This window comes from Amblyomma americanum, chromosome 5, assembly GCF_052857255.1.
Source record: "Amblyomma americanum isolate KBUSLIRL-KWMA chromosome 5, ASM5285725v1, whole genome shotgun sequence".
NCBI lineage: Eukaryota > Metazoa > Arthropoda > Arachnida > Ixodida > Ixodidae > Amblyomma > Amblyomma americanum.
In genome coordinates this window covers 43,571,842-43,599,002 of record NC_135501.1, presented here as the reverse complement: position 1 = coordinate 43,599,002, position 27,161 = coordinate 43,571,842, and the positions used below count along the sequence as shown (strand labels likewise).

Sequence of the window (27,161 nt, the reverse complement as noted above, 5' to 3'; positions counted from 1 at the left end):
GTGAAAGCTAACAAAAACTGCTCAACTTAAACTGCAGACAGCACAGCAAGATATGGAAAATGGTAACTGCAACATTATGAGCCAGGAAAGGAGCAGAGTGGCCAGATCATAGAATGAACACCAGTTAATGATATCCTAGCTGCCATTGATAAAGTGAACGAGGAAGGGGAGAGTGGCAGGGTGCGTGCCAATGTTTCAACAAGAGGATTTGTCCTAACCTCTAGTTGAAACATTGGCAAGCACCTTGAGGCTTTCCCCTCTCTTTTCACTTTGTGCCCCTCAAGACACCATCTGCCTGCCTTCTCTCCACCATTGCTGCCATTAAGTAGAAATGCGCAAGAGCGGGGCATGTATGCAAAGGCAAGATGACTTATGGCCCCTTAAAGGGGCTGTGAAAGGGGGTCTCGGCAAACATCCGATGTGCCCAGGATGCTAAAGGATGCTGCTTCCCAAATAACCTCCAGTAAAAATTTTTTATATGCTTTTTGTGGAAGCTGAGTTATCTGTAGTCAACATTTGAATTTCCGTCTTTGCACCTTTCCTTCTCCTGTCGTCACTTTTTAAACGCTGAAATGTTGGTGCTCCTCTGCCGGCACTTCAGACTCGCCCCCTCTGCCGCCTGCTGACGCACACGAACCAACGCTAGCAGTCTGCTGCTGATGTAATGAGCACTACATGACGCAACAAGCACGGATTCGGGCAAAAGCACAGCACCGCAGGTCGCCGCTAGGTCACCGCTAGGCACAGAAGCTGGAGTTTTAAATATTGTGTTGTAAATTATCGGCTCGCTTCTGAGGTCTTGTATGCGGCATGAACGCTCGTTGGCCTGTACTCTACATAATGCAGGCATTTTATAGACAACCTCAAACACCCTTTTCAGGGACCCTTTAAGGTAACGGAGTGAATTCCAAGAGAAGGCAAGTGTAGCGGGGATTGCAAGAGTCAGGTGAGTGGATGAGGTTTGGAAGTCTGTGGGGATAAGGTGGCCATAGCTTGCACAGGACATGGTTAATTGCAGAGATATGGGAGAGACCTTTGCCCTGCAGCGAGTGTAGTTAAGCTGATGATTATGGCCCTACTATACAGTATTTTTCAAATTAATATTTTATTAACAATTTGATGGGTAAACAAGCGCTAGTGAAATGACAAAGGCTTAAAGGTGCACTAAAGAGGAATCTCAACTGGTCTTTTTACCGCGGCGACTCTATCTACACGTCCCGGGCACTATTAGACACTTCGAATTATTGTCCTGTGCGGGCCATTTCCCTAATTTAAATCGGATTAAACCTCCCAGCTCCCGCCCTTTTTTGAACTCAACGCTGTAGGTAGGAGGAGTCAACCAACGCGTGGAGTGCCTTTCAGACAGTCTATAGTGGCGGCTTTGCATTCGCTTTTATTTAGTTTTTAGGAAATTTTTGTGAATAAATAGTTTCAGTCGTAGACAACATAGCCATAAATTAGGCCCATGGAAATAAAAATACATGTGGACTCTTTTGATTTACGTATCACTCCGCCAATGACAGAGCGGCAAGCCGCCACGGGGCTGGCTCCACGCGTTGGTTGACTCCTCCTACCTACAGCATTGAGTTCAAAAAAAGGCGGGAGCCAAGACATTTGATTTAAATTACGGAAAATGGGTGCACAGGACAATAATTCGAAGTTTCTAAGAATGCCCGGAGTGTGTAGAAAGAGTTCTCGCGGTAAAAAGACGAGTTCAAATATCTCTTCAGTGGACCTTTAACACTGCCTCCTAGTCTCGTTCAATGAGGTTTGGAATTTTGCAAACATAATTTTCTTCATTGCTGAATGTGACAAAAATGCAAGGCTTGGCTACTCCACTGAGATTCAGCGCAACCAGTGGGAATTCTAGAGAAAAAAAACACTGCATTATGTGACCTGGCAAGTACAAATCGCAGTCTTCACAAACAATTTTCCTGCAGAGCAAAACAACTTCACCATTGCTTGGGGACCCCTCATCAACTACCTCGAAAATTCTCTTAATAACGAAAAATTCGCCATCTTGAGACTCAATGACACTACTGTCACTTTTGGTGCCCCTTTGGTACTGCTGGCTATGCATCACAGTTCCTCTATAAAAAAATCTGAAATATTCTTGCACTCGAGGAATGTTGTTGAGCATTAACTCCAGAGCAGCCCTTTCTGCTGGCAGAAGCAGAGGCACTTCCTTCGGCACTCCAAACATGCAGGCACCCTGCACATAGTGAGCCTTACTCACGTTAGGGTAATGAAGAAATTCACTGCACAACTGCTGGCTCCTCAGTGGAATTGCGTTCAAAGAAAGAACAAGGTGCAGTTCCTGACTCATGATTGCCCGCTCCAAGATTTGATCAGGCACTCCATTTGCTGCCGTCACCAGTTTAACGATGTGGCCGTTCCCACTCTCGAATCCAAAGGCAGAATGGACCCACAAGGGTCCGAAGTTACGGGCGGCTTGGGTTAGATGCGTCAGCTGGTGCACATTGAAGCTCATGCACCGCTCCCCGTATAGTGCTGCAGCTCGGCACACGAAGCGTTGCAGGAGGCGATCTGAAAAAAAAAGAAAGCTATTTTACTTGTGGCATAGTCTTCCAATATATTTAATTATGCAGCTATGTGAACATTAGCCCACTACTCTAAAACTAAGATAATTCAGTACTGTTAACAAACCACTTTGACAAGAAGTTGCGCTACACCACCACTGAGGCAATGAGCTTTGGGAGTTGTGGTACCCCCGGTGGTGACCATGTTGGCATTGTGTACACCCAAGAAGCCCACATATATGCCGGCTTCGTAGGGCAGATGGCTTCCATCAGATCAGCACTATGGGCTGTGACTGCTGCACCTAACAGAGTATCCTGGATTCCTTGTTTTCTTGAAAAACGACAATTCCTCACAACAGCTAGCACAGAGCAGTTGTTACTACATGATGCAACGAGAAAGTGTGCAGCAACAAAGGTGTAGAAACGTGGAATAATTCCAGATAATTTGTCAAACATCAACCTTTGACAATACATAAGAGTGGTCTTTTAATAATGTGCCATTTATGCCGGAATATTGCCTATGCTTCATTTAATGTTTTCCGTGATAAAGAAAAGAAACAGAGCCAACAAGCGCCCGTCCTGTTTGTCTCCCTGCATCCGTGTCTGTTTAGCGCTATGTGGCAAGCAAGCTGGCATGTTCAGTCATCGAACAAATGTTCAGGCCAGTACAGAGAAAGCAGTAAGTCGCATGGTAAGTGCTCTGGCTGTTAAAATCATATGCTGTAACAAAAAAAATTCAGAAGCAATCCTCTCAAAAATTCACTTGAAATTAAACACTCAAAATCTTCCCGATTCAGCCCTTTCTCATTTCACACTGAAAAAGGGTTTGTCACAGCTGAAAACATCATAGCCCTTTTGTACTGCTCGGCTTTCTTGCTGGTAAGCCACGATTCACTAAGCGGATATATTTATGAGTTTATTGCTGTAAGAATAAGAAACAGAAAAACAACCACTTGACTCTTGTTTAAACAAAGAGGATGATGAAGACAGCAAGTTTGTGATATCTGCCTTTTTCATAAACCCCTCTGTGTTCTACATGCAAACAGGCTCCCAAATTAATTCTGGTTTGAAGTTTGCTACAAGTGGGCATAGTGGCATCCTACAAGTGAGATGCTTGCTGTGTGAAATAGAGGTCACTGGCAGGTCCCTTTCATTCGCTGGCTAGCTTTGCCCAAAATGACCATTAATGTTTCATTGGCATGCAGAACACCGCTGCATACAGTTAGCATGTGCTCCTGTAAGAAAAACATTATTGGTATTACTAATGTAAGAAATGAAAATGAACGAAATGCTGCTGTTTTGGTGCCATATACTTACAACTGGGCACTGCTCATGCAGTAAATTACAGCGGAGGCCTTATCATAAATGCATCCTACTGCTTCATTTTTGTTTCCTAAATGATTCATTTTTCTTGCGATTTTGTAGACAGTGCGCATGCACACAAACACACACACACACACTACTACAAGGTACGGTCACTTTGGTTTGGTTTGTAGGGGTTTAACGTCCCAAAGCAACTCAGGCTATGAGAGACGCCGTAGTGAAGGGCTTCGGAAATTTCGACCACCTGGGGTTCTTTAACGTGCACTGACATCGCACAGTACACGGGCCTCTAGAATTTCACCTCCATCGAAATTCGACCGCCGCGGCCGGGATCGAACCGTCTTTCGGGCCGGCAGCCGAGCGCCATAACAACTCAGCCACCGCGGCGGCCCGTACGTCACTTTGAGACATTATGTTCAGTGCCATCTAGCCTGTTAGTAGCATTGCATGCTTTTCTATGCTGTAGCGACACTACACTCTGGATTGTGTGAACTGAGAAACCGCAGGCCTAGGAAAGATTATATTTTTGCTAAGAACACAGTTAACACCCTGTACCTTTCATTGTTAGAATAATTTTTTGGAGAATGAAAAGAAAGCCAGGCACTTTAATAAATATGGGCAACAATTTTTTTTTGTTGCATGTTTCTTTGTAATGATGCATGAGACATTAGTATACATGAATCACCTTTTGGTACTCACAAACAATTCCTCTGTACTTTACAACTAAATTTCTTCTCATGCTGTTTTTGTTTTAACAACAATGGCTGCAATGTCAAAGGTCAGTATACGTCACATGAGGCATGAAAAAACTGCAATATAATGACTACTTCGTCATTTGAATTCAGTACAACACCAAAGCAAGCCTGTTTCAAGAACCGGAATGACAATGAATGAAGCAGCAGAGATAATACTGCAGTTTTCAAGCCTCATGTAGCCTATACTAACTTTTTAGGTGACAGCCATCGTTCTGGTGTTGAAACAGCAACAGCATGACACAAGAAATGCAATCATGAACTATTCATCAGTCATAGTTGGCAGATGTCACGTGCTGATCTATGTAATGCCTTACACATAATAAAAAGAAAAATCATGCCATCAGAACTTGGTGTATATGCTGCTTTAACCAGCTAGCAGACTTGGGACGAGCCAGGCTTGTCATAAGCAGACTGTCATTTCTGGGTATTAAGAGTCCAGCTTGTGCATTTTCTGGCAATCTGTGTCTGCTTTATGGAAAGTAGGGCTCGTCCAAAGTATCTTTTTGGTTGCCACAAGATGGAAGCAAAGGTACCAAAGGACCATTCCGGTACCACTGTAGAATAAATATCTATTAGAGGATTAATCCAGAGTGCATATAAAATCTTAAGGTTGGAATGCAGAATGAAATAACTATGCTCCAGACAGAATATTTGGCCTCACCTGCATAACTGATGGCAGCAGATGAAAGTTGCTCTTGTAGAAGTATAAAAATTGCCTCGCAGAGAAGAGCAAAGTGCCTCAAAAATTGAGCAGGGAGGGTGTTCAGGCAACACGGCACACAGTAAAAAAGCAGCCAGTTTCGCCACTCGTGTGCTTTCCAGAAGTGCCTCTCCTGGATTGTGCGAGGCAGACGGGTGACGTGATGTGGTGGTCGAATGCTGGTGAGACGTTTGTTGAGGGCATTCACGGTACTTGGCCGTCCTGCAAATGCAATCATTATAAGTGACCCATCAGTAGTGCTATGCGAGAGTGCACAGTTTTTTCCTATAGTCAAGTTTTTTCCTATAGACAATTCAAGAAGACAGCGGCTTTTACCCATCAAAGGACCCCCTTCCAGCCAACGGCGTCACCTGATTCTCATAACCTTGCTAGCGTGGCAATGCAGGGAGCAGCGCCACAATGAAAAGAGGAGTCTATCCCTGGACACAGTGGGAAGGGATTACCCCCTTTCGTCTGCCACTCCCTGCTTGGTCACATCAGCAGGGTCATGAGAATTGGCCGACTCCACTGGCTGGAAGGGCCCCTTTGACAGACAAAAGCCGCTGCGTTCTTAAGTTGTATCCGTTTATAAGTGCTGTCCATAAATGCTTGAATGTATGCAGTCTGTTTCTCGGCACATGGGTAAATATGCATGCATGTCAACTAAACCTTGTTACAGTACTATGCTCGTTTTGTACTGTCACTTCATCAGTGTCCATACTTTGCACTCCTGTACCTTTTCTGAATATGTACCAATAAGCCTAGCTACAAGAACTGCTTAGTATGCATGTTATGTTAGGTGCAATTCTTGAAAGAGCAACAAAGCATAGTTCCCTACACAGCCTTATGTCAGCTAGAAAACACGAAAACCCAGGTCATGAACAAATACTCACCTATGTAGTACTTCTCACGGCACCTGGATGGATCAAACCAGTACTCTGTGAACTGCCTTGTCACACCAAGCAGCACACAGTGCATATATTCAACCGTATAGCACGACACAAGGTCAAGGTACTTCAAGGACCACAAAGGTGATGGTCCTTTTAGGCCATTGACCGATGTCTTCTGCAGCATGGCAAGCTTCATATTCTTTCGGACACCCTTTGATGTCCTCTCCTCTGCTGGTGGCTCAGTGCTGGTATAAAGGCGCCGTCCTGAAAAAAAATTGGAAAATTGGTTTTCAAGGAAGGGAAAGTTGTAGTAATTGTCTCACATCTAGGCCAACACCGAAACCACTGCTTAAGAGAAGGAAGGAAGGTGGGAGCGAAAGAAGGAGAAAAAGAGGTGCCGTAGTGGAGGTCTCCAGAATAATTTCAACCACCTGGGGATCTTCACATGCACTGACATCGCACAACATATAGACGCCTTTTTGCATTTCGCCTCCATTGAAACGTGGCCACGGCAGCCGGGTGCCAACCTGGGAACTCCGACTCAGTAGTCGAGTACCCTTCCTAAACTGCCATAATGATCACCTGAGATTAAGGCCACAATCGTACAAAGAAAACATTGAAAAAAACGAAATCCACCAAAAGGCTACAACAAAGCATAACATGTTTACTGTCCAGTAAGGTTCCCAAAGAGATTCTACTACAAAATGCACAATTTCTGTAGTACTGCCAAACTTTTCTACGATAAAAATGGCAATGCACCTGATACTCCAAAGTCAAATACTAGTGCTGCTGGCAAGACCTTGCCTATATATCTGCTGGACGTTTCAAAAGTGGATGTTCCATAATTTAAACCCAAATTGTTTTCTTTATTCCAAGCCATCTTTTAAAATGTTTGACGCCACGCCACACACTCTGCACTAATAGTTTATGATGTGTAATGAACTTCTGGTGGTTTTCAGTTGGTTCACTTCAACACTGCTGCTCAGTGAATTGTTTGCAAATAAAGAAAAGGAATCAATGTAAGCAAGAAAGCTTTAAGGTCATCAGCACAGTGAAAAATAGTCATGGCTGTAGGTTAAACATCTTTTGAAGGACTCTTACTACAGTATACAAGAATGCGAAAGATCTTACGTAAAGAATGGGTGCCTCTCATGTTGAAACAAAAAGACAGCCTAGTACTCTTCTTTAACTACACTCTTTCAGCAACAGGCGTAGGTTAAGTGCTGATGTAACCCATAAACTCTTACCCAGCTGTTCACTACCTTTGGACTACTAATTGCAGTCGAATACAACTGAAGAATGAGCAGCTTTTCCCCGTCAAACGACCCCCTTCCGGCCATGGCGTCCGCTGATTCTCATGAACCTGTTAGTGTGAATATGCAAGGGGGGGACTATCATTTTCATCTGCTACTCCCTGCATTGTCACGCTAGCAAGCTCATGATAACTGCCCGATGCCACTGCTTGGAAGAGGGTCCTTTGACAGCGAAAATCCACTTTGTTTCTGAATTGTAACCAACTGAAGCTTACTAAGAGAGAGTCGTGTACTAACAGCACAAGTGCCATCTCTTGTTTTGGTTGCCTTTAGCTGCCGAAAGGAAGCTGGTATATGCCACCTCTTTAATGACATAACAAACCAGTGCACAATGTTAATGGTGCTGCAGACCACTGCAAAGAAATCTATCATAAACAACAGGTGCTATGATGTGACTGCAACTTCTTTGCTGACAAGGTGGCCAACAGGCCATGGCCTGGCTCTAAGACAAACTGCTGATTGGACATTACACCGCCCTCAAACAGTGCCTGCTTGTTGAGAAAAATCATCTAAAACAGCATATATGGTGACTCTGCATGCAGCTCAAGCAGGTAGGCAAGTGTAGCAATTGGCATCAACAACACCACTAGCTCTTGAACAGATCGCAGTACAGAAATTTGCTGCAAACTGGCCATGCGTCTGAAGTTCTACATAGATCGAAGGGCCATCATGAATGTTAACAAGTATATGGTCTAAAAATGGAGTTATGGCATTTATTAGCGCTCCTCTCGGCTCCCAAAGGTGACAAAAGCTGAGGACAGTACTTGCAGAGGTATCATTCAACTCTCTTCGAGCAAGGTACACAGATAGTAGTCCAATTTTGCAATACCAGCACAAGCAAACCGGATTACATTGATGAGCAGTGGCAGTGGCTTTAAATATGCAAAATTAGTTTTGTTGAGCAATCACTAAACTACCAGCAACAGGATGGCTCGAAGGCACTAATAATAAATATTAGTGGAGTGGCGTTCTTACCTTCTTCCAGTTTCCCACATGCTAGGCACCAGGGGCAACCGAAAAGACCATTAAACTGCGTGTGGTTGCCAACAGATGCTCTTGCAGGGGCATCCACACACACGCACGCAATGTACACTTTCGAAGCCACAGCTGCAGCCCCATGTTGCCAGACAACCTCACCAACAGCCTGCACTGCCTTCACAAATTCTCCCACAAACAGCATCATGTCAGGGTGTTTCCGTCCAAACCACAAGCCAGCAAGAAAAGAATTCTCCATGCGATGAGGCTGTGGTAGTTCATTGACACACACCTGAATAGGCCAGACTGATGAATTATTGGACTTGAAGAGTGGGCTGCCATCAGTGTTCACTGTCAATGTGAAATCACTCCACTTTAGGAGTCCCTGTTGACGCATTCCTTTGCACACTGCCGCATTGCCAATGTCGGTTATTATTTTACTTCCAGAACTAGCTGCCTCAGCCAATTTTGACATATTTGCAAACAGTAAACTTCCAACTTTGTCTGTGACAAGGTGAAGCTGTTCTTTAAGGTTCAAGAGAGCAAAAAAACAGCCTCTTTTCTTGACAGTGCGCCATTCTACTTGTGTTTTGCACACTTTGCAAGAAAGCATCTGACTGTCACTGCAGGCCTGGAGGAGTGACATGCACACTTCGCAGTAGAAGTGGCGCTGAACGAGACTTGCACATTTCCCTGCCCACAACTTTCTGAACAGGTATTTTGAGTGCGGTAGGCCCGACCGTTGATACCCGAACAAGGCATCTACCAACTTCAGCAAGTCGTCAAGCGCTGACCAAGTCAGCCCGTTAGCCACAACAAAGGCCATTATGAGAACAACTGCCTCAGCCAATGTCGTCGACGAGCCAGGCAGTGTTTTGCGCCCGAATTCCTGCATACATTCAGAAAGAAGCTCTGCGCTGTCAAATTGTGGCACAGTACTACCGTGCGGCACAGCGGCACCGTCGTCTTCGCCGTCATCCGGGTCACCGTACTCGCTGCTGCTGCTGCTGCTGCTGCTGCTGCTGCAGTCACCCTCGCTTGTGGCATCCATTCGCGGTTCTATTTCGTCAGTGTGCGACAGAGAACTATTGTCGGCCCCGCTGTTGTCGTCCAACTGACAGCATTTATCGCTGCTGCCAGTTTCGGCTGCGGCCCCGAAGTGGGATTCACTGCTTGGTTGGCTTGGCCCAGCGGCACTAGAGCTGGCTCCAGATTCTACGCTAGCGGAGTCGGAGACGTAAGTCGGGTTCCCGTTAACAGACGTTGCAGGCGACGTGAGTGACCGCTTCTTATTGAACCACGCTGTTGAGCGCGGCACAACAAACGGGCGGCTTTCATTTTCCAGATATAGCTTGCGACGTTTTGGAGTCGCAGGCTGGCTGTCCTGGCTCATGGCGGCGTGATGCAAAGCGATTTCGTAGGATATTGCCTGTAGAAAAGTCGCCGCTCTCGATTCACAGGAGGATAATAAACGTGGAGTAAAAAAAATGATGGATGGATAAGATAGAAGAATATAACTGAACCCTTGAAATTGGACGGCGGCTCACATCACCTAGCGTCATCCGCCGTGCGGCAGCGTTTTGGTGGTTCTGTTTTGAGACGGACGACACACAAGCAGACGACACACAATATTTTTGTGCCTGTCGTCGCAACAAAAGTAGGCCTCGCTGAGAACTGTTTTCGAGTTCGTTACCTTGGTTTGTTTAGCGAAAGCCTGTTATCTGTGACGTATCGAGGATCGCACTTGTCACGATTAGAAAGCGAAAATGCTCTGCTGCAACGCTCCGATTCTTCATTTCAAGTCAGCGTAACAAGAAGCCGGTCCTTACATTCACGTAATCTCGGCGGGCTGCAGCTCTAGAAACAGGGTTTCAAGGTTTTGTTTTTGTTTTTCTGACACCGGAGCCGCCAAGCGCAATTCATGTGTTTGAGAAGTTTGTGGCATCGTGTTCCAAGACAGCAAGCTTATTCAGAAGTAGTGCATGCATGCTTCCTACACATGTGTCAATATATACCGTTCCCTTGTCCGGGCCTTTGAGAACAAGGATAAAGGGGCGAAAGGACTTTTTTTTTTTTAAAGAGTTAGCTGGTCAGCTATAGTTGATTTGTCAGACATAATAAAAGGATTTTAGCGCCGTACGAACACAGGAAAGAATGGCGCTTCTGCCCCCGTGTTGTCTTCAGTTTTATTGTGTGTGTACAGTCGGGTACAGTAGTCTGTGGACCACGTGTTCCTCAAACGAAGGCGGTGGTAGTTCTGCTGTTAGCCGGCAGCTGGAGCCCAAACTTGTGGAGGTGAAAGCTAGAATTTTGTTCTTTCATCTCTATTAGTGCGGTCTCCAGCCGGCGCGGCTAATAGTCGAGATATCGGCTTCGTTTGAGGAACACGCGTGGACCGGCCAGAGTCTTTTCTTACCGACTGTACGCCTTGGCGCTAGAACCACTCCTTCTGATAATTTACAAACTTTCTTGAAAGCACTGCAAGCAAACCACACAGACGGAAATGAACGCAGCTGTGTATTCAGTATATAGAAGAAACGTACGTAGCTCGCGCGAAATTTCTTGGAGCTGCAGTGATACAAATTTTCCGCCGGCTGCATCCCATCTGCGAATGCAGTCTTTTTTTTTCTTTAATGTGTTCACATACGATGTCTGTGCCTTCGAGTCCACTTCTTATATTCGCTTGTCGCGCGCATATATGTGCCTCTCATTCGGTGGTTGTTTCATATGCCGCGTTCATTGAGGGATTTCGTCATTTTTAAAGTTTAATAATCTGTCGCCCACCACGGTGGCCCAGTATGGCGCTCAGCTGCTGACCTCAAAGACGCGGGTTCGATCCCGTCCGCGACGATCCAATTTCGATGGAGGCGAAATTCTGTAGACACGGTGAACTGTCCGATGTCAGTGCACGTTAAAGAACCCCTGCAGGTGGTCGAAATTTCCGGAGTCCTTCACTACGGCCTCCCTCATAGCATCGGTTGCTTTGGGACGTTAAATCTCCCTAAACCTAATTCCCTGAACCTAATTGTCTGTCGAGCCTGCGAGGGTTTTCATGAGCCTTGTTCACTGTAAGCTGCCGCGGTGATCGACTCAGTGGATAGTACTCGACTGCTTATCCGAAAGTACAAGTTTGATCCCGCGACGGTGGTATTCCGACGGAGGCGAAACGCTATAGAGTCTGCATGTGCGATGCCAGTGCATGTTAAGGAACCCCAGGTGGTCGAAATTTCCGGAGGCCTTCACTACGACGTTCCCAGTAGCCTGAGCGATCGCTTTGAGACGTTAAACCCCCTACACCATAAACCTTAATTATTCACTATGCATGTGTTTTTTTCCTCGGAGAAATGAAGATTTTATCTCACATATATGCCAAAGAAAGAAATCCAAAAAGTTCCTAGTTCAGCGAAAGCTAGTCGTGAAAAACAATGCTATACGCCATGGGCAGCCCTCAAAGATTCTTCCGCCGCCCGAGTGACTCGATCGCCCGATCGAAAATCTCTCACAACGCCTCGGGCGTTACAAAGATATATAATATGCGAGATAACTTCTCCAGTGCGGGCCGACCATGGTATGCGGGGTGTTTACCCACAGGCCGGCTGCCTATCAAAGTTGATGTCGGCTACTTTTATATTGTCTCGAGCAGGACCCGAACCCTTACCCGTTTCCGATATGACCCTCGACACGATATATCGGTGCGGTAGAGAACAATTATGCGAAACTATACAAAACTCTTCAAAGCACCTCGATCGAGGGCGTGGTTCTGCATATTTTGCGCCATTCCGTGTTGTACCGCACATTTGCATTTTTTTTTTCAGAGTCAAGCCCTTCCTGCTCGCACCTCTCATTCTTTTGTTTTTATAGCATACATTCTTTCAGTGCATATATTTACATGTCCAGCAATCTATATATTTCCTCGGATGAAATAAAGTGGCTGTTTGGGCTTGTTAGTCAGTGATCATAGTTAAAGAATGCAGTGCGAAAAGACAAGGACAAACGAAGAACTGGAGAGGGCTGGCGCTGCAATCCTGTACACTTCTTGGTTTGTCCTTGTCTTTTCGCACTGCATTCTTTAACAATGTGTATTTCCTCCTCTGCTGGTCAGTGACAATACTATATGATACCACGCACCTTGCCAGAAGATACTTATTTTGCAACAGTTCTAGATTCTTCAAGCACTTGCTGCACTTAAGAACGTTCCAAAATAAGTTTTATTTTTGCAGATTGCCAGAAGTTGCTATTTAGAGCACAGACAAAAGACCAAAATCAAGAGCCGTGGAACAGAACCTTTATATCTTCAAACCAGACCCGAAAATGTTTCAGCGCCGTCCAAGAACTGGGCCCAGATTTTTTAGGTGTGTGCTGCACACTGGAACGTTTCAGGTAATGTTTCTTGTCGTAAGCCACACAAAACTTGCTGCTTAAATCACATATATTCCTTTTTTGTTTTCTCATTCCCTATTTCCCCCTTAAAGCAATACTTAAATCAATATATGTAGCTCAATATTTGTAACATTTCAAGCAATTCATGATGTGAACTATTGAAGACAAATATAAGAAGCTCCGCGTCGTCTGCTACTACATGCAGTCAACTGGATGGCCTCATGCGCTGCACAATGATGCTCCGACATGGAGGGGGATAGAGTTCATCGTCGAAGACTAAGTTCCGGCACTGAAATTATACAGACAAAACAGACTGAATAAAACGTATTCATTAAGGCTAGAAGGTAATGCTGGTAAGTCGATCATCATCATCGTAATCAGCGGCTTCCGTACCTTGCGCTTGCGGCTTGTGCGGCGCCAAGCCAATCCGAGTTGGTTAGCCTTGTAAGCCTTTCCGCCTTTCTGTGTTGCTGCATGCAGGTTGCAAGTGAGCGGTAGTCACACGCGTGTTTTGTCCCCGCATTGTCGTTCGACGATGAGTTCCTCAGGTGCGCCTAGCTACGCATATGTAAAATATTTCGACGGCGCAAAAGCTATAGTTCATTTATCTTTAATACGCGAGTATACGCCATCATCTCTAAGCGACCTGGCAAAGAAAAAAGACGTTTACTGGGGCGGCGGCAAAGAAGAGGAGGAGGGATTTTATTCCGCCCAAGTAATGGAACTTGGAGGTGAGTTTTGCATTTACTTCACCACGTGGTCATTTAGATTTGAGAAGCCTGCCAGAAGTGTGACGCTTACACTGACGTGATGTATTTACAACCTATACGGTTTTAACGAAGCTTGGTGGCGTTTAAATGAGGTATGTGGTCATGGATTATCGGGATGAAAAAGCGCCCTATTGTTTACATGAAGCCTTAGACGTGCTTTATTTACTGTTGCGAACGCGTGCAGAACGCATACGTTACCACTTTGTTAAACAGTGTGTGCGCCCCGTGCACATAGCAGCTAGTCCGGCGAACGCTATTTAAAGTGTTTTTTTCTTTCTTAAATTGAACTATTTGCACGAGGCAGGGAGAAGCCCGCTGTTTTCAGATCTGCTAGTTACATAAAACATAAATTTTTGTAGCTTGTCTTGTGTTTGCTGACGCTTTTATTATTTTGTCTCATGTATTCTGTTCCAGTAACAAAGGCAGACCTCATACGCCGCCTAGCCAGGCGTAAAATTCCGGTGCCGGACTTCGACTTCGAGGAGTCCGAGCCAGTAGCCACAGTTTCACAGGAAAATGTATGTACTAAGAGAAGAGTCAGGCAGGTGTCTCTCTCTGTATGTCAAATATTTATTGTTGCTGGAAGCAGCCAGGCAGCCTTCGTCAACAGAGTTCTGCAGCGGATTCTTGAATTGCAGTATAGACTGGCACTGAGCTTGGCAGTACATGTTGCTTATGCGAAAGATTGCGAAGGACACGAGGGCAGGAGCATCGTGCTGATTTCATTCTCTCATATGTTGTTCTTGGTGTCAGGTCAAAATTTCATTTTTCATGTTGCCTCCTTGCGTCAGAAAATGAAGAACAAAAAAAAAAAACCTGCTGTTTAACTACTGCTGAACCTGGTTTTAGAGTGAAAGATGTGGTGTATTGGGCAACTAGACGTGGCACCCTGGGAGGTGGATGATAAATTAATACTTAATCATGAGAGGTTGTACCTCAAAGTGCGATTGAGGAGTCCACTGACTCAGGGAGCCAGTTATGTGCCCTCCCTTTCCTCAATCATCGGAGTCTAGAATGTTGGCAACGCCAATGCCAATGGACGCTGATGGCCTGTAGCTTCAGTGCTGTGGTTCTGCCACAACGTTGTCAATGCCAACGCATGCAGTGCACATCTGTCACTACAATGTAGCTTATAGCGTGACTGAGACGTTCACTCCACTGTCCCAGGGGGCCAATTATATGCACCTTTTCTTTGCTTTCGAAGCTCCCGCTCTTTATCTGTTTCGGCACAACTGCTGCTCCGCGACGTCACGTGGTTCTCCTTAGTTCGAGGCCGTATGAAACACACGCCAAACAAGCTGCAGAAGGCAGTAGTAAAGCTTTAGCTTTAGAATGAAACCAAAGAGATAGTGTTATAGAAGCCAACTATACGGTGCAGCCTGTCCAGGAGCGCTGACATGAATTTTCGGCAGCAGGTTATTAACGTTGGTCATATATGACCAATGCCCTAAGGCGTGGCAAGGGAACAGTTACCACGGTAGCAGTGTAATCTTTATCAAGAACTAGGTTTGTCTAGCCTTTCAATCTGGACCGACACTGTAATGTCAGCAATGCTCCAAGCTTTCCCAAGAGCAAGGGAAGTGCGAATGGCCTATTTGAAAATGCTTTTCTTGATGTAAAAGTATCAAGGCTTGTGCAAATTGCATTGAAAATGGCCTGATATTTTTAAGTAATTTGAAGTAAATGCATGACGAATAATATCATCTTTCAGTCTTCCTTTACAGCTATGCATATTATTGTTTAGTTAGAAAATTCCGGGCATCAAGCTTGCCCTAGAATCAGTTTTTTATGTTTGGCTCTGTTTTCGTGCTGTAACTTGTATCGTAAGCACATGGATGGGGCATTTTACTGCAGGCTGTATCAGCAAAAGATGCAGCAAACAATGTCAAAACAGCGAAGCGGCAGAAGCTGCAAGAATTAATGGATGGATCAAGCTCAGACGATGACGTTCTTCCTAAGAAGCTGTTGGAAGAGCGCCGAAAAAATGCGACTCTGCTCCGGAGACTGAAACAAGTGCGCAAAGAAAAGGCGGAACTGCAGGCCCGCCATGACCGAGTTGAGGATATTTTCCTCAACAAATTTGGTGAGTGATAAGCAGTATGCCTGTCTCAAAAGTGGGTAACTTGTGCTGATTACAGTGTGCAACCAATTGTGTGATTGGGTGCGTCTGGTGTTGATATATGCTATTTGAAGGCTAATTTTAAATTGTATTTTAAGGAAATGAAATCTAAGCAATTAAGTTAAATTCTTACCAGTGCAAGGTAAGAGCAGTGCGGGCAAGGTAAAAATTGCATGCAAGCTTCCGCTATGAGTGCCCTAGGTGCAGTTCTTATTGGTAGTGCCAGTCTCAGTACTGGGTGAGTGAAATACATTTTCATATGATCTTTTTATTTTGAATTTTTGAAATGGAATAACTTGCACCTACACACGCTCAGATTTTGAAAATTCTTTTTTTTGCACTGGTCTCTGGAGTGCATGGTGAATCCCTTTAATCAGATTGAATGGCACCGAGGAAAACATCGCAGTGCCCCTTTAATGAGTCAAAGGATTATTTGCGGCCATGTGTTTTGGGGACAATGCCTCACAACCGTCTGGGTAGAGGACATTTTTGGCCAGAAGGCATTCGGGACCCTTTAAACGGTGTCTGCCAGCAGCAGCTAAGAATTTTGACTCAAAAGCAGAATGAAAGTGTTAAGCAAAGTGAATTTCTGCATAATTGCTAAGCACATTATTGAAATTAACAGCTCAGGTCACCAAACCTAGTAGCTTGGTTTACATGCTTTTGTTTTTCTTACTGGTGGCGTAAAAAAAGCAGTTGAAAGAAGTCTGAAATACCCAGCCAGGTGTTTTTCTAATGTTGTGTCTGTTGTGTTTCATATTTAGAATCCTGGCTCGCAGCACGCTGCCATCTTTGCCTGAAGGTGTGTATAAAACAAGGTGTTTTACTGAGAAAGTTGCTTTTTGTGCAGAGTGAGGACTAGATGTTGCAATTTGCACATTTCCAGGCCTGTGAATTTTAGAGAAGAGGACAAAATCTGAACCAGCTAAGGTCTGATGATCTTCCAACAGTGTGAAGTAGATTGGCATGTAGATTAGCAAAGAGATGGTGGGCCGGGGCTAAAGAAAGCAGGTTAATTGAAAAGTATCAGCGGTTTCAATTTTGGCAAGTTCAGTTAGAGATTTCAGCAGACTTTGAACTGATCTAAAGATCAGGAATGTCATTGTGGTAGAGCATCCGCCTCGCATTCGGGAGGTGCTGTGTTCGATTCCCAGTGCCACCGGGTACCCATCGGTTTTTAATGGGTACAAGATTTCCCCTGGCCTGGTGCTCGGCTCTTCTGGGTGAGATGCTTGGGAAAGGGTCTTGACCACAGTTGCTCTGACAGATCAGCGATAAGTTCCGCCGTCAACAACGTTAAATCTGCCTCGTGCGGTAGAAGCCCATTTGTGGCCCTTTAAACCACAGCCATGGCCTTGTAGTAGAGCACCCGCCTCGGCTTCGGGAGGTGGGTGGGTTCGAATCCCACTGCCGGCCGTTTACCCACCGGTTTCCTCTAAATGGGTACGAGCTATGACCCAGCCTTGTGCTCGGCTTGCTAGGGTACATGGCTTGGCAAAGGAGCCTGCGCATTCAAATCCCATCTCTGTGGGCTTGGACTGACCTGACTATAAGGTATCTTGCTAGGAGCTAAGGTCAAGGCTGTGCATTTTGTATTTTGAGGTTCACATTTGGCTCACAATCTCATCACATTACACCTCAGGACACCCTGCCAGTTTTGTTGATTTCCTATATCAAAGTACAATAAAAACTAAGGGTACCGGTTGGTGGCATCGTTAGTGATCATGTGCTGTAACACTATCTGCAAACTTAGCATGAGTACCCACTGGTTTTCTAGGATTGCCTTAATGCTGTGGAGCATTGCCTTCTGGGTTGGAGACCATGCTGCGTGATGTGTTTGCAGAAGCTGATAGCAGGTCCTGTGCAGCCACCTAATGTGGTCTCACATTCAGCAGCCAACACTGCTTGGTGTTATTATCAGTCCAAGCCATGTGCTCAGGCATTCATGTCAAGTTTGTGGGTGGCGTTAAACTATGTTGCTCTCACCACTGGAGCAAGTAGCAAGATGTTCACCTTATAGCGAGCCCACTGCTCAATAGGTCAGTTTGATTTGGCTGCACTCATTGCATTAGTTCTGTAAAATTTAAGTAGCTGTGTCACATATCTGCAGTGCCGGATTAGTGAGTTTGTGTGGGGCATCAGGCATGGGCATCTGCTTGCCTCGGTGTCAGCACAGAGTTGCTGCCAGCTGCACGTGTTAGCATCAACGCCCACTAACATCGCAAACAATGAAGAATTTTCAATTTAATTGTAATGAAATGTCACTATCAACTAGACCCAGGAAATTGTTTTTTGCAGACAAATTTGTTTCATGGGTATTACACATATGATTTAGGAATCCCTATCTGCTGAGATGCTGTCTGTCTAGTTCACAATTCTTTTTTTGGGGGGCTGAGGTTTACAATTCTTATACCACGAATGCTGTCCGTCTCTTCCTTTCAAGAAGAAACTGCCTTCATTTCATTAGGATGGCGGTCATATCTTTTCCAACCTACACAGCTAGGTGCCACCATTTTTCTGCACTACAGCTACACTTACACCGCAGACAGCACAAGCCAGTCAAAAATTCATGCTGCACTAGGTGGGCACTTTTGAAAAATGAATACGGAAGTGCTGCACTCTTTTAATTGGTGCATCCAGTGCAGCCAAATTGAACAGACCTAATGGGCCATTGCTGGTAATGGCTACTGAGTACCTTTTCTATGTGCTGTCTTTGTACTACGTTCTTCTGATGAACTGGCCCCCTCAGTGTACTTTGTTATTCCTACTGTATAGAATTATGCCTATTTAATGATGCTTAATATTTTTGCAATGTTCTCTATGCTATGCAGGAACATTCCAGTTGTACTTGCCGCACAGAGCGTTCCGGAGCCTCACCACTGCAGCAAGTACGAGAATGTTCACCTTATAGTGAACTCACTGCTCCGTTGGCAGCAGCTACCACTCTGCAGCCATCTCCACTAGGGGATTTCAAAAACATGGAGGTATTGAGCTATACCTTGAGTTTATCAATTTCATCGCATGTATTCATTGCATGTATTATTGTTGCCTGCAGTGGCACCTGTTATGGTAGTTCTCGCTGTTTGTTTTACATGCATGTGTGTGATCGTATCTTGATCTTGTCGCCGCCTCGCAAGCAGAGATTCTCATTTCATATTACAATTGCACAGTTTTGATTCACAAAATATTTTGGCTCAATTCCATGCAGCCAGCTGATATTAAGATGGCGTACCAGTATTTTTGGTAAAATTCCAAGTGGAGAAGTGCAGTAACATTTTGTGGCAAATGTCAACATTTTTCACAATTTGCAGGCTTCCAAAAGTACCGGGCTGGTTATGCCGCAAAACTTGGGTGCTCTTGCCGAGAGTAGTGGTCAGGTACAGTGATTTAATTGCCCTCTTTTTTCGAAGCAGTGTGTAAACTTGAAATGATTTCAGCTCCCATTCGTGGTAACTGCAGGCAAACAAACTCGGCCAATCAAACCGCTATAAGAGGTTCTGTGACATAATCTTTAGAAATCTCATATTTTGATCTATTGGTCAAGTTCCAGTTTTGGTTTCAGTTTTCTAGTTGACAGTTCATTATTTAATTAATGATTATTTTGGAGAACTATATTTTTTGGAACTGAGACAAAGACGTTCAAGAAGTGTAATGTGATAGTAAACTCAAAACGTATGAAAATTTCCTGGAGTTACCCTTTAATGTACCACATACATTACTCTTTGTGGAAAATGAGAAGTTTTCTAACTTTGCAGGCTTCCACTAGCATGGCTCCTGGTCCTCTGCAGAACCACCCAGGTGGTGTTCTTGGTGTCAGTGGCCAGGTACGGTGGCTTCTCATGTTCAGAACTATTTTTGTGAGCTTGAAATGCTTTTTGCTTCCATTCTTGCTAACTACAGGCAAACATCTCCCAATGATGCCATTATAAGAGGTTATGTTACATGTAACTGCAGGCAAACTTTTGCCAATCAAACCCCATTAAGAGGTTCTATGACATAACCTTTAAAAATACCTTATTTTGATCTATTGGTCAAATTACAGTTTTGGTTTTCAGTTTTTTACTTGTTGACCTTTCATTAATCAATTTCTCTTTATTCTTAAGAAGTAGTGTAATGCAATAGTAAACTCAAAGTTAAAAATCCTCCGCGGTTGCCCTTTTATGTGCCATGTAGATTACTATTTTGTGGCAAATGAGGTTTTCTCACTTTGCAGGCTTCCACTAGCATGGCTCCTGGTCCTCTGCAGAACCACCCAGGTGGTGTTCTTGGTGTCAGTGGCCAGGTACGGTGGCTTCTCATGTTCAGAACTATTTTTGTGAGCTTGAAATGCTTTTTGCTTCCATTCTTGCTAACTACAGGCAAACATCTCCCAATGATGCCATTATAAGAGGTTATGTTACATGTAACTGCAGGCAAACTTTTGCCAATCAAACCCCATTAAGAGGTTCTATGACATAACCTTTAAAAATACCTTATTTTGATCTATTGGTCAAATTACAGTTTTGGTTTTCAGTTTTTTACTTGTTGACCTTTCATTAATCAATTTCTCTTTATTCTGAAGAAGTAGTGTAATGCAATAGTAAACTCAAAGTTAAAAATCCTCCGCGGTTGCCCTTTTATGTGCCATGTAGATTACTATTTTGTGGCAAATGAGGTTTTCTCACTTTGCAGGCTTCCACTAGCATGGCTCCTGCTCCACTGCAGGATCATCCGGGTGCTCTTGTGGAAGTCAGTGGCCAGGTACTGTGGCTTCTCATGTTTAGAACTGTTTTTGAAAGTTTGAAATGCTTTTAGCTTCAATTAATACCAATTGGTAGTTGCAGACAAGCAATCTAGAAACTGGCAAGTGTGGGCCTGAACAGCAGTGCACACCTCTTGAAAGCGTGACATTTTCCTTCTGAATGCATGGTATATGGAGCAGAAAAAAAAATTTTGCCTGCACAGCAGTGACAGCTCAGAGTAGCTTTGAAGCCGCCGCGGTGGATCAGTGGATATGGCGCTCTGCTGCTGACGCGAAAGACGCAGGTTTGATTTCAGCTGCGGCGGTAGAATTTTGATGGAGGCGTAATTCAAGAGGTTTCTGTATTGTGCAATGTCAGTGCGTGTTAAAAAACCCCAGGTGGTCGAAATTTCCGGTGCCCTTCACTACAGCGTCCCTCATAGCCTCAGTTGCTTTGGGACGTTAAACCCCCATAAAACCAAAACTTTATGCGCACGTGTAAATCGGCCTGAAATAACATGTCACGATGTTCCTGTGTGCATGACGCATGAGAAGAAATATGTTCAGTGCCGAGACAACTTGGTGTATTCCATTCCTTTGTCATGTGGTGGATCGTACATTGGCCAAACTGGTCGTTGTTTAACTAAAGACTTAAGGAGCATAAGAATAATGTGAAAAATGCTCCTGTATCAGAATTCATTGCCGTGATTGTTCATGCTGACCAATATTTGAGAAAAGTAAAATTGTAGCAAAAAGGAAAGGCCAGCTCACCAGGGAGATAATTGAGGCATCAGAGATTGAGGATAGGTATGGAATGCATAAGCACCCCTTCTGTTGCTATCTCGAAGAAAGAGCACGAATTTTTGATGTCCTAGATTACGTGCATCGAAAGCTTTCGCTTGCTCACAATGATTAGCCTGTAGAACTTGATGTTTTCTCTGTATGTTTCTGTTTTTCTGTGATACCAGCACGTATTTAAGCCCTGGTGTCCTGAATAAAATCGTTCTGTTGTTAGTTCAGCGCTGTGTTTGGCCGCTTCATTGTTTGGCTTTGAGCCGTTGCGCTGGTTTACAAGAACCTTGTGTGAGATGTTCGAAGTGTGAAGACTCTTTAGCAACTGCTTTATCGATGATCACAAAAGCTTTGTATGGCCAAAGCTGCACTAAGTATGAAGACTTCATGGTACAGCATCCTCAAACCTCCCACAAAACACTTCCCCACCTCCTTTGTCAAATCATCACAGCTGACAAACAAGATGATACCACTGGTGCAGTCGTTGAAAAAGCGCTCCAATTTGTTTCATCGTTGCTGCAGACGATGCGAATACTATCCAACTTTCTTGTTGATGCAGGCAAGTACCCCAAAAAAGTGTGGTATAAAACAATTCTGCCAGCCAAATTCCATTTCTGTGCGAAATTTGAGCTCTAACAATTTACCAGTTTAGCTCTGAGGTGCAGTCTAAGTGCGCGTTTAATTGCGGAACACGCTTATTTCGGATGTCATCCAAGCCTTTTGTTGGATCAGTCTACGGGTGGCTGTTTTATATTTTTGAAGCACAGCAGTTTCTGCGATTTTCCAACAACCAGCAGCGGCAGCCGCTTCATGCCGGTCATATTCGCAGCAATCAAAACTGTCACTCTGTCCTTACCTCGCTTGCCGCCGAAGCAAGGGTCTCCTTTAAAAGCGAGGGTCTTATCTGGCAGGGCCTTGTAGAAAAGTGCCATCTCATTGGCATTAAATACAAATACATTGCAGGGCTCATAACAGCAGGGCGCCTCGGAAGCACATTTCTCCACGCTTGCATCCACAGCACCTTGCTCGCCGCAGGCACTCAGAGACCAAATTATGCCCCTTCTTGAAGCGGCCAGACTACCTTTCTGTTGCACTCAAACCTCCGATGTTCATCATTAGGGCGTATTTTTCTGCTAGTGCGCAGATGAGAGGTCCGCTCAAGGGCAGCTGTGAATTTTGCGCATTCGCAATCCATCGAAGCAGTGCTTCTTTCTGCTTTGAATATGCTGCCGTTCAGAGTCTTCCGCTTGTCGGAGAGCTGTTGCCCATCGTAAGCTTGCAAAATATGAGCTTCATTTTTAATGTACGAGGTCAGCGTGTTCCTCTTCACGTTATATCTTGTCATGATGGCCTGTTGCGGAACTGCTCCCTAGGCAGCCTTCAGTATTTCTACTTTCTGAGCTAATTAAGCCCTTCGCCACATAATTCGGCTGCTTCATTAGGGCCTTGGTAGCCATCGCAGGAGTCGAAGATTGCAGCGTTATCGGGATTGTTGCTGAGAACGCTGTCCACACACCACCCCAGCACGCGCACACCTTGCTCCACGGTGCATACGCAAAGGAAAAAAAAATGTGGCACAGCAGGGCAACAAAAAAAAAACAAGAAAACCCATCCTCTGTCATCTTGGCTGATGTTTACACCAGTGCAGTGGCGCCTTTATACTTTGGTTTAACACCAGCGCCGCTTCCTCTATCCTCATCATCTCAGCTCCGGTGCACTCATGGCCTCCTTGTACACATGCAAGCTCTGCCGCCTGTCTGAATTAACCGAAGGGTAGCCAAATTTGTCCAAATTAACGGGAGTTTTATGCCATAGAAAAGTATTTGTGGTTGACGGGACGGGATGGGCTGTCCGAATGATCAGATCTCACATTTAAAACTATTTTTGTGAGCTTGAGTGCTTTTAGCTCTTATTCTTGGTAACTGCAGGCAAACGATTTCTCCCAATCAAACCGCTAAGAGGTTCTGTGACATTATGTTTAAAAATATATATTGATTTATTGGTTGAAATCCAGTTTGGTTTCAGCGTTCTAGTTGTTGACATTTAATTATTTAATTTCTCATTATTTAGAAGAATTATTATGAGGTAGCAAACTGAAAATATTCGAAAATCCCCTGAGGTTGCCCTTGAGTATGCCATGTACAGTGGTCGTCAAAAGTTCGCAGGCCGCTCTGACCGAGCCAGGAGCGGCTGCTCTCCGCTCTCGCGGCGCTGCTATCGCTAGCGCGGCTCGGCGCGCGCCGGCTGCGAGGGTATGCGCTGAGAGGGTGTGCATTCCCCTCCCTTTGACTCTCGTTGATAACAAAGCCTGAAAAATGGTGGTGCGCCGCTCGCCTTCACTGTTCGCTCTTCACATTCCGCTGCGGCGCTTCGCGTGGCATTGCAGAGGAGAGTTTTCCACCAAGTGACGCGCCATACTAGCTGCCATATTCGGTTAGACTGTGTGTGCTTCCCATACTTTTCAGCGTCCTGCCGTACGAAATAACGCGTTTACCCACACATGAGATGTGTTCCGGCTCTCTCAGCCATTTGCGTGATTTCCCACGTTGCATTTCGGCGTGGAGCCCTCATAAGTTCCGCGACACCCATCAAGAAACTTCTCCAATCCTGTTTGTGCCGATATATGCCATGTCGTGTTTAAAAAAAGCTTAACACGTAGCAAGTAATCTTTAAAATCGACCCGGCCAAGCCCGAATCGACGGTGTCAAATACGTTGGCGACCTCCAATTTGGCATTTCTTCTTTCACACCCTCCTTCATCCCTTCCCTTACAGCATGGTTCGGGTGTCTGCCGATATATGCGAAACAGATAGTGCGCCATTTCCCTTCCGAGAAACCAATTTACTCACCTCCAATTTGGCACGGTTCACTTCCCAAAATGTGGCCCGGGCCACCCCGAAAATTCACCTTTGCCAATTTTCACCGAAATCGATGTCCAAGCATAACTGAGTGCCCCAGACGTGAAGGTAACCTCGAAATTTGGCACGGGTCATTTCGAAAAAGTGGTCCGGGCCAACCTCGAAATTGACCTCTGCCAAATTGCATAAAAATCGATGTCCAAGCATAACTGAGTGCCCCAGACGTGATGGTAACCTCGAAATTTGGCACGGGTCATTTCGAAAAAAGTGGTCCGGGCCAACCTCGAAATTGACCTCTGCCAAATTGCATAAAAATCGATGTCCAAGCATAACTTAGTGCGCCAGACGTGATGGTAACCTCGAAATTTGGCACGGGTCATTTCCAAAAAGGGATCCGGGCCAACTCCGAAATTTGGCCTTTGCCGATTTGCACCAAAATCGATGTCCAAGCAATACTGAGTGTGCCAGACGTGATGGTAACATCGAAATTTGGCACTGGTCATTTGTCAAAAAGTGGCCCGGGCCACCCCAAAGTTTGACCTTGCCAATTTTCACGAAAATCGACGTATACAGCTATAATTCACCTTGCGCGGCATGGTGGCGACCTCCAAATTCGGCACAAGCCATTTCAAAAATTTGGTCCGGGCCACTCCTACAATTCTGCCTCTGTCAATCCTCTGTCGATCGATTATAGATAGACGTCGGCTTTGGAACGGATTGACAGAGGTAGAATTGTGGGAGTGGCCCGGACCAAATTTTTGAAATGGCTTGTGCCGAATTTGGAGGTCGCCACCATGCCGCGCATGGTGAATTATAGTTGTATACGTCGATTTTCGTGAAAATTGGCAAGGTCAAACTTTGGGGTGGCCCGGGCCACTTTTTGACAAATGACCAGTGCCAAATTTCGATGTTACCATCACGTCTGGCACACTCAGTATTGCTTGAACATCGATTTTGGTGCAAATCGGCAAAGGCCAAATTTCGGAGTTGGCCCGGATCCCTTTTTGGAAATGACCCGTGCCAAATTTCGGGGTTACCATCACGTCTGGCGCACTCAGTTATGCTTGGACATCGATTTTTATGCAATTTGGCAGAGGTCAATTTCGAGGTTGGCCCGGACCACTTTTTTCGAAATGACCCGTGCCAAATTTCGAGGTTACCATCACGTCTGGGGCACTCAGTTATGCTTGGACATCGATTTCGGTGAAAATTGGCAAAGGTGAATTTTCGGGGTGGCCCGGGCCACTTTTTGGGAAGTGAACCGTGCCAAATTGGAGGTGAGTAAATTGGTTTCTAGGAAGGGAAATGGCACACTATCTGTTTCGCATATATCGGCGGACACCCGAACCATGCTGTAAGGGAAGGGATGAAGGAGGGTGTGAAAGAAGAAATGCCAAATTGGAGGTCGCCAACGTATTTGACACCGTCGATTCGGGCTTGGCCGGGTCGATTTTAAAGATTACTTGCTACGTGTTAAGCTTTTTTTAAACACGACATGGCATATAGCGGCACAAACAGGATTGGAGAAGTTTCTTGATGGGTGTCGCAGAACTTATGAGGGCTCCGCGCCGAAATGCAACGTGGGAAATCACGCAAATGGCTGAGAGAGCCGGAACACAGCTCATGTGTGGGTAAACGCGTTATTTCGTACGGCAGGACGCCGAAAAGTATGGGAAGCACACACAGTCTAACCGAATATGGCAGCTAGTATGGCGCGTCACTTGGTGGAAAACTCTCCTCTGCAATGCCACGCGAAGCGCCGCAGCGGAATGTGAAGAGCGAACAGTGAAGGCGAGCGGCGCACTACCATTTTTCAGGCTTTGTTATCAACGAGAGTCAAAGGGAGGGGAATGCACACCCTCTCAGCGCATACCCTCGCAGCCGGCGCGCGCCGAGCCGCGCTAGCGATAGCAGCGCCGCGAGCGCGGAGAGCAGCCGCTCCTGGCTCGGTTAGAGCGGCCTGCGAACTTTTGACGACCACTGTACATTACTCTTTTTAAATGAGAAGTTTTCACACTTTGCAGGCTTCCAGTAGCATGGCTTTGGCTCCATCGCAGAACCTGGGCATTCTTTCTGGAGTCAGTAGACAGGTGCGATGGCTTCTCTTATTTAGAACTATTTCTGTGATTTGAAATGCTTTTAATTCTCATTCTTGGTAACTGCAGGCAAACTTTTGCCAATCAAACCCCATTAAGAGGTTCTATGACATAACCTTTAAAAATACCTTATTTTGATCTATTGGTCAAATTACAGTTTTGGTTTTCAGTTTTTTACTTGTTGACCTTTCATTAATCAATTTCTCTTTATTCTGAAGAAGTTGTGTAATGCAATAGTAAACTCAAAGTTAAAAATCCTCCGCGGTTGCCCTTTTATGTGCCATGTAGATTTCTATTTTGTGGCAAATGAGGTTTTCTCACTTTGCAGGCTTCCACTAGCATGGCTCCTGGTCCTCTGCAGAACCACCCAGGTGGTGTTCTTGGTGTCAGTGGCCAGGTACGGTGGCTTCTCATGTTCAGAACTATTTTTGTGAGCTTGAAATGCTTTTTGCTTCCATTCTTGCTAACTACAGGCAAACATCTCCCAATGATGCCATTATAAGAGGTTATGTTACATGTAACTGCAGGCAAACTTTTGCCAATCAAACCCCATTAAGAGGTTCTATGACATAACCTTTAAAAATACCTTATTTTGATCTATTGGTCAAATTACAGTTTTGGTTTTCAGTTTTTTACTTGTTGACCTTTCATTAATCAATTTCTCTTTATTCTGAAGAAGTAGTGTAATGCAATAGTAAACTCAAAGTTAAAAATCCTCCGCGGTTGCCCTTTTATGTGCCATGTAGATTACTATTTTGTGGCAAATGAGGTTTTCTCACTTTGCAGGCTTCCACTAGCATGGCTCCTGCTCCACTGCAGGATCATCCGGGTGCTCTTGTGGAAGTCAGTGGCCAGGTACTGTGGCTTCTCATGTTTAGAACTGTTTTTGAAAGTTTGAAATGCTTTTAGCTTCAATTAATACCAATTGGTA

At 45.0% G+C, this 27,161-nt stretch overlaps 2 protein-coding genes across 3 annotated transcripts; one reads left to right on the top strand and one right to left on the bottom strand.

The window, feature by feature from the left end:
• Nucleotides 1-749: 749 nt before the first annotated feature.
• On the bottom strand, nt 750-9,494 carry LOC144134658 (uncharacterized). 2 transcript variants are annotated; one of them, XM_077667520.1, is made up of 4 exons: nt 8,497-9,494; nt 6,212-6,472; nt 5,280-5,540; nt 750-2,547 (listed from the first exon to the last, which is right to left on the bottom strand). In XM_077667520.1, exons 1-4 carry the CDS (start codon nt 9,389-9,391, stop codon nt 1,751-1,753), a joined length of 2,214 nt encoding a protein of 737 aa, XP_077523646.1. In that variant the 5' UTR covers nt 9,392-9,494; the 3' UTR covers nt 750-1,750. The 2 variants fall into 2 exon arrangements, with proteins under 2 accessions (XP_077523646.1, XP_077523647.1); XM_077667521.1 differs by lacking the exon at nt 8,497-9,494 and having other exon boundaries at nt 6,212-6,537.
• A 3,832-nt stretch (nt 9,495-13,326) lies between these two features.
• Nucleotides 13,327-26,721, top strand: LOC144133807 (uncharacterized). Its single transcript, XM_077666901.1, has 9 exons — nt 13,327-13,607; nt 14,061-14,164; nt 15,501-15,729; nt 18,597-18,649; nt 19,521-19,589; nt 19,979-20,047; nt 20,437-20,505; nt 26,559-26,627; nt 26,704-26,721. The coding sequence occupies exons 1-9, from the start codon at nt 13,412-13,414 to the stop codon at nt 26,719-26,721; spliced, it is 876 nt and encodes a 291-aa protein (XP_077523027.1). The 5' UTR covers nt 13,327-13,411.
• The last annotated feature ends 440 nt before the right edge of the window (nt 26,722-27,161 follow it).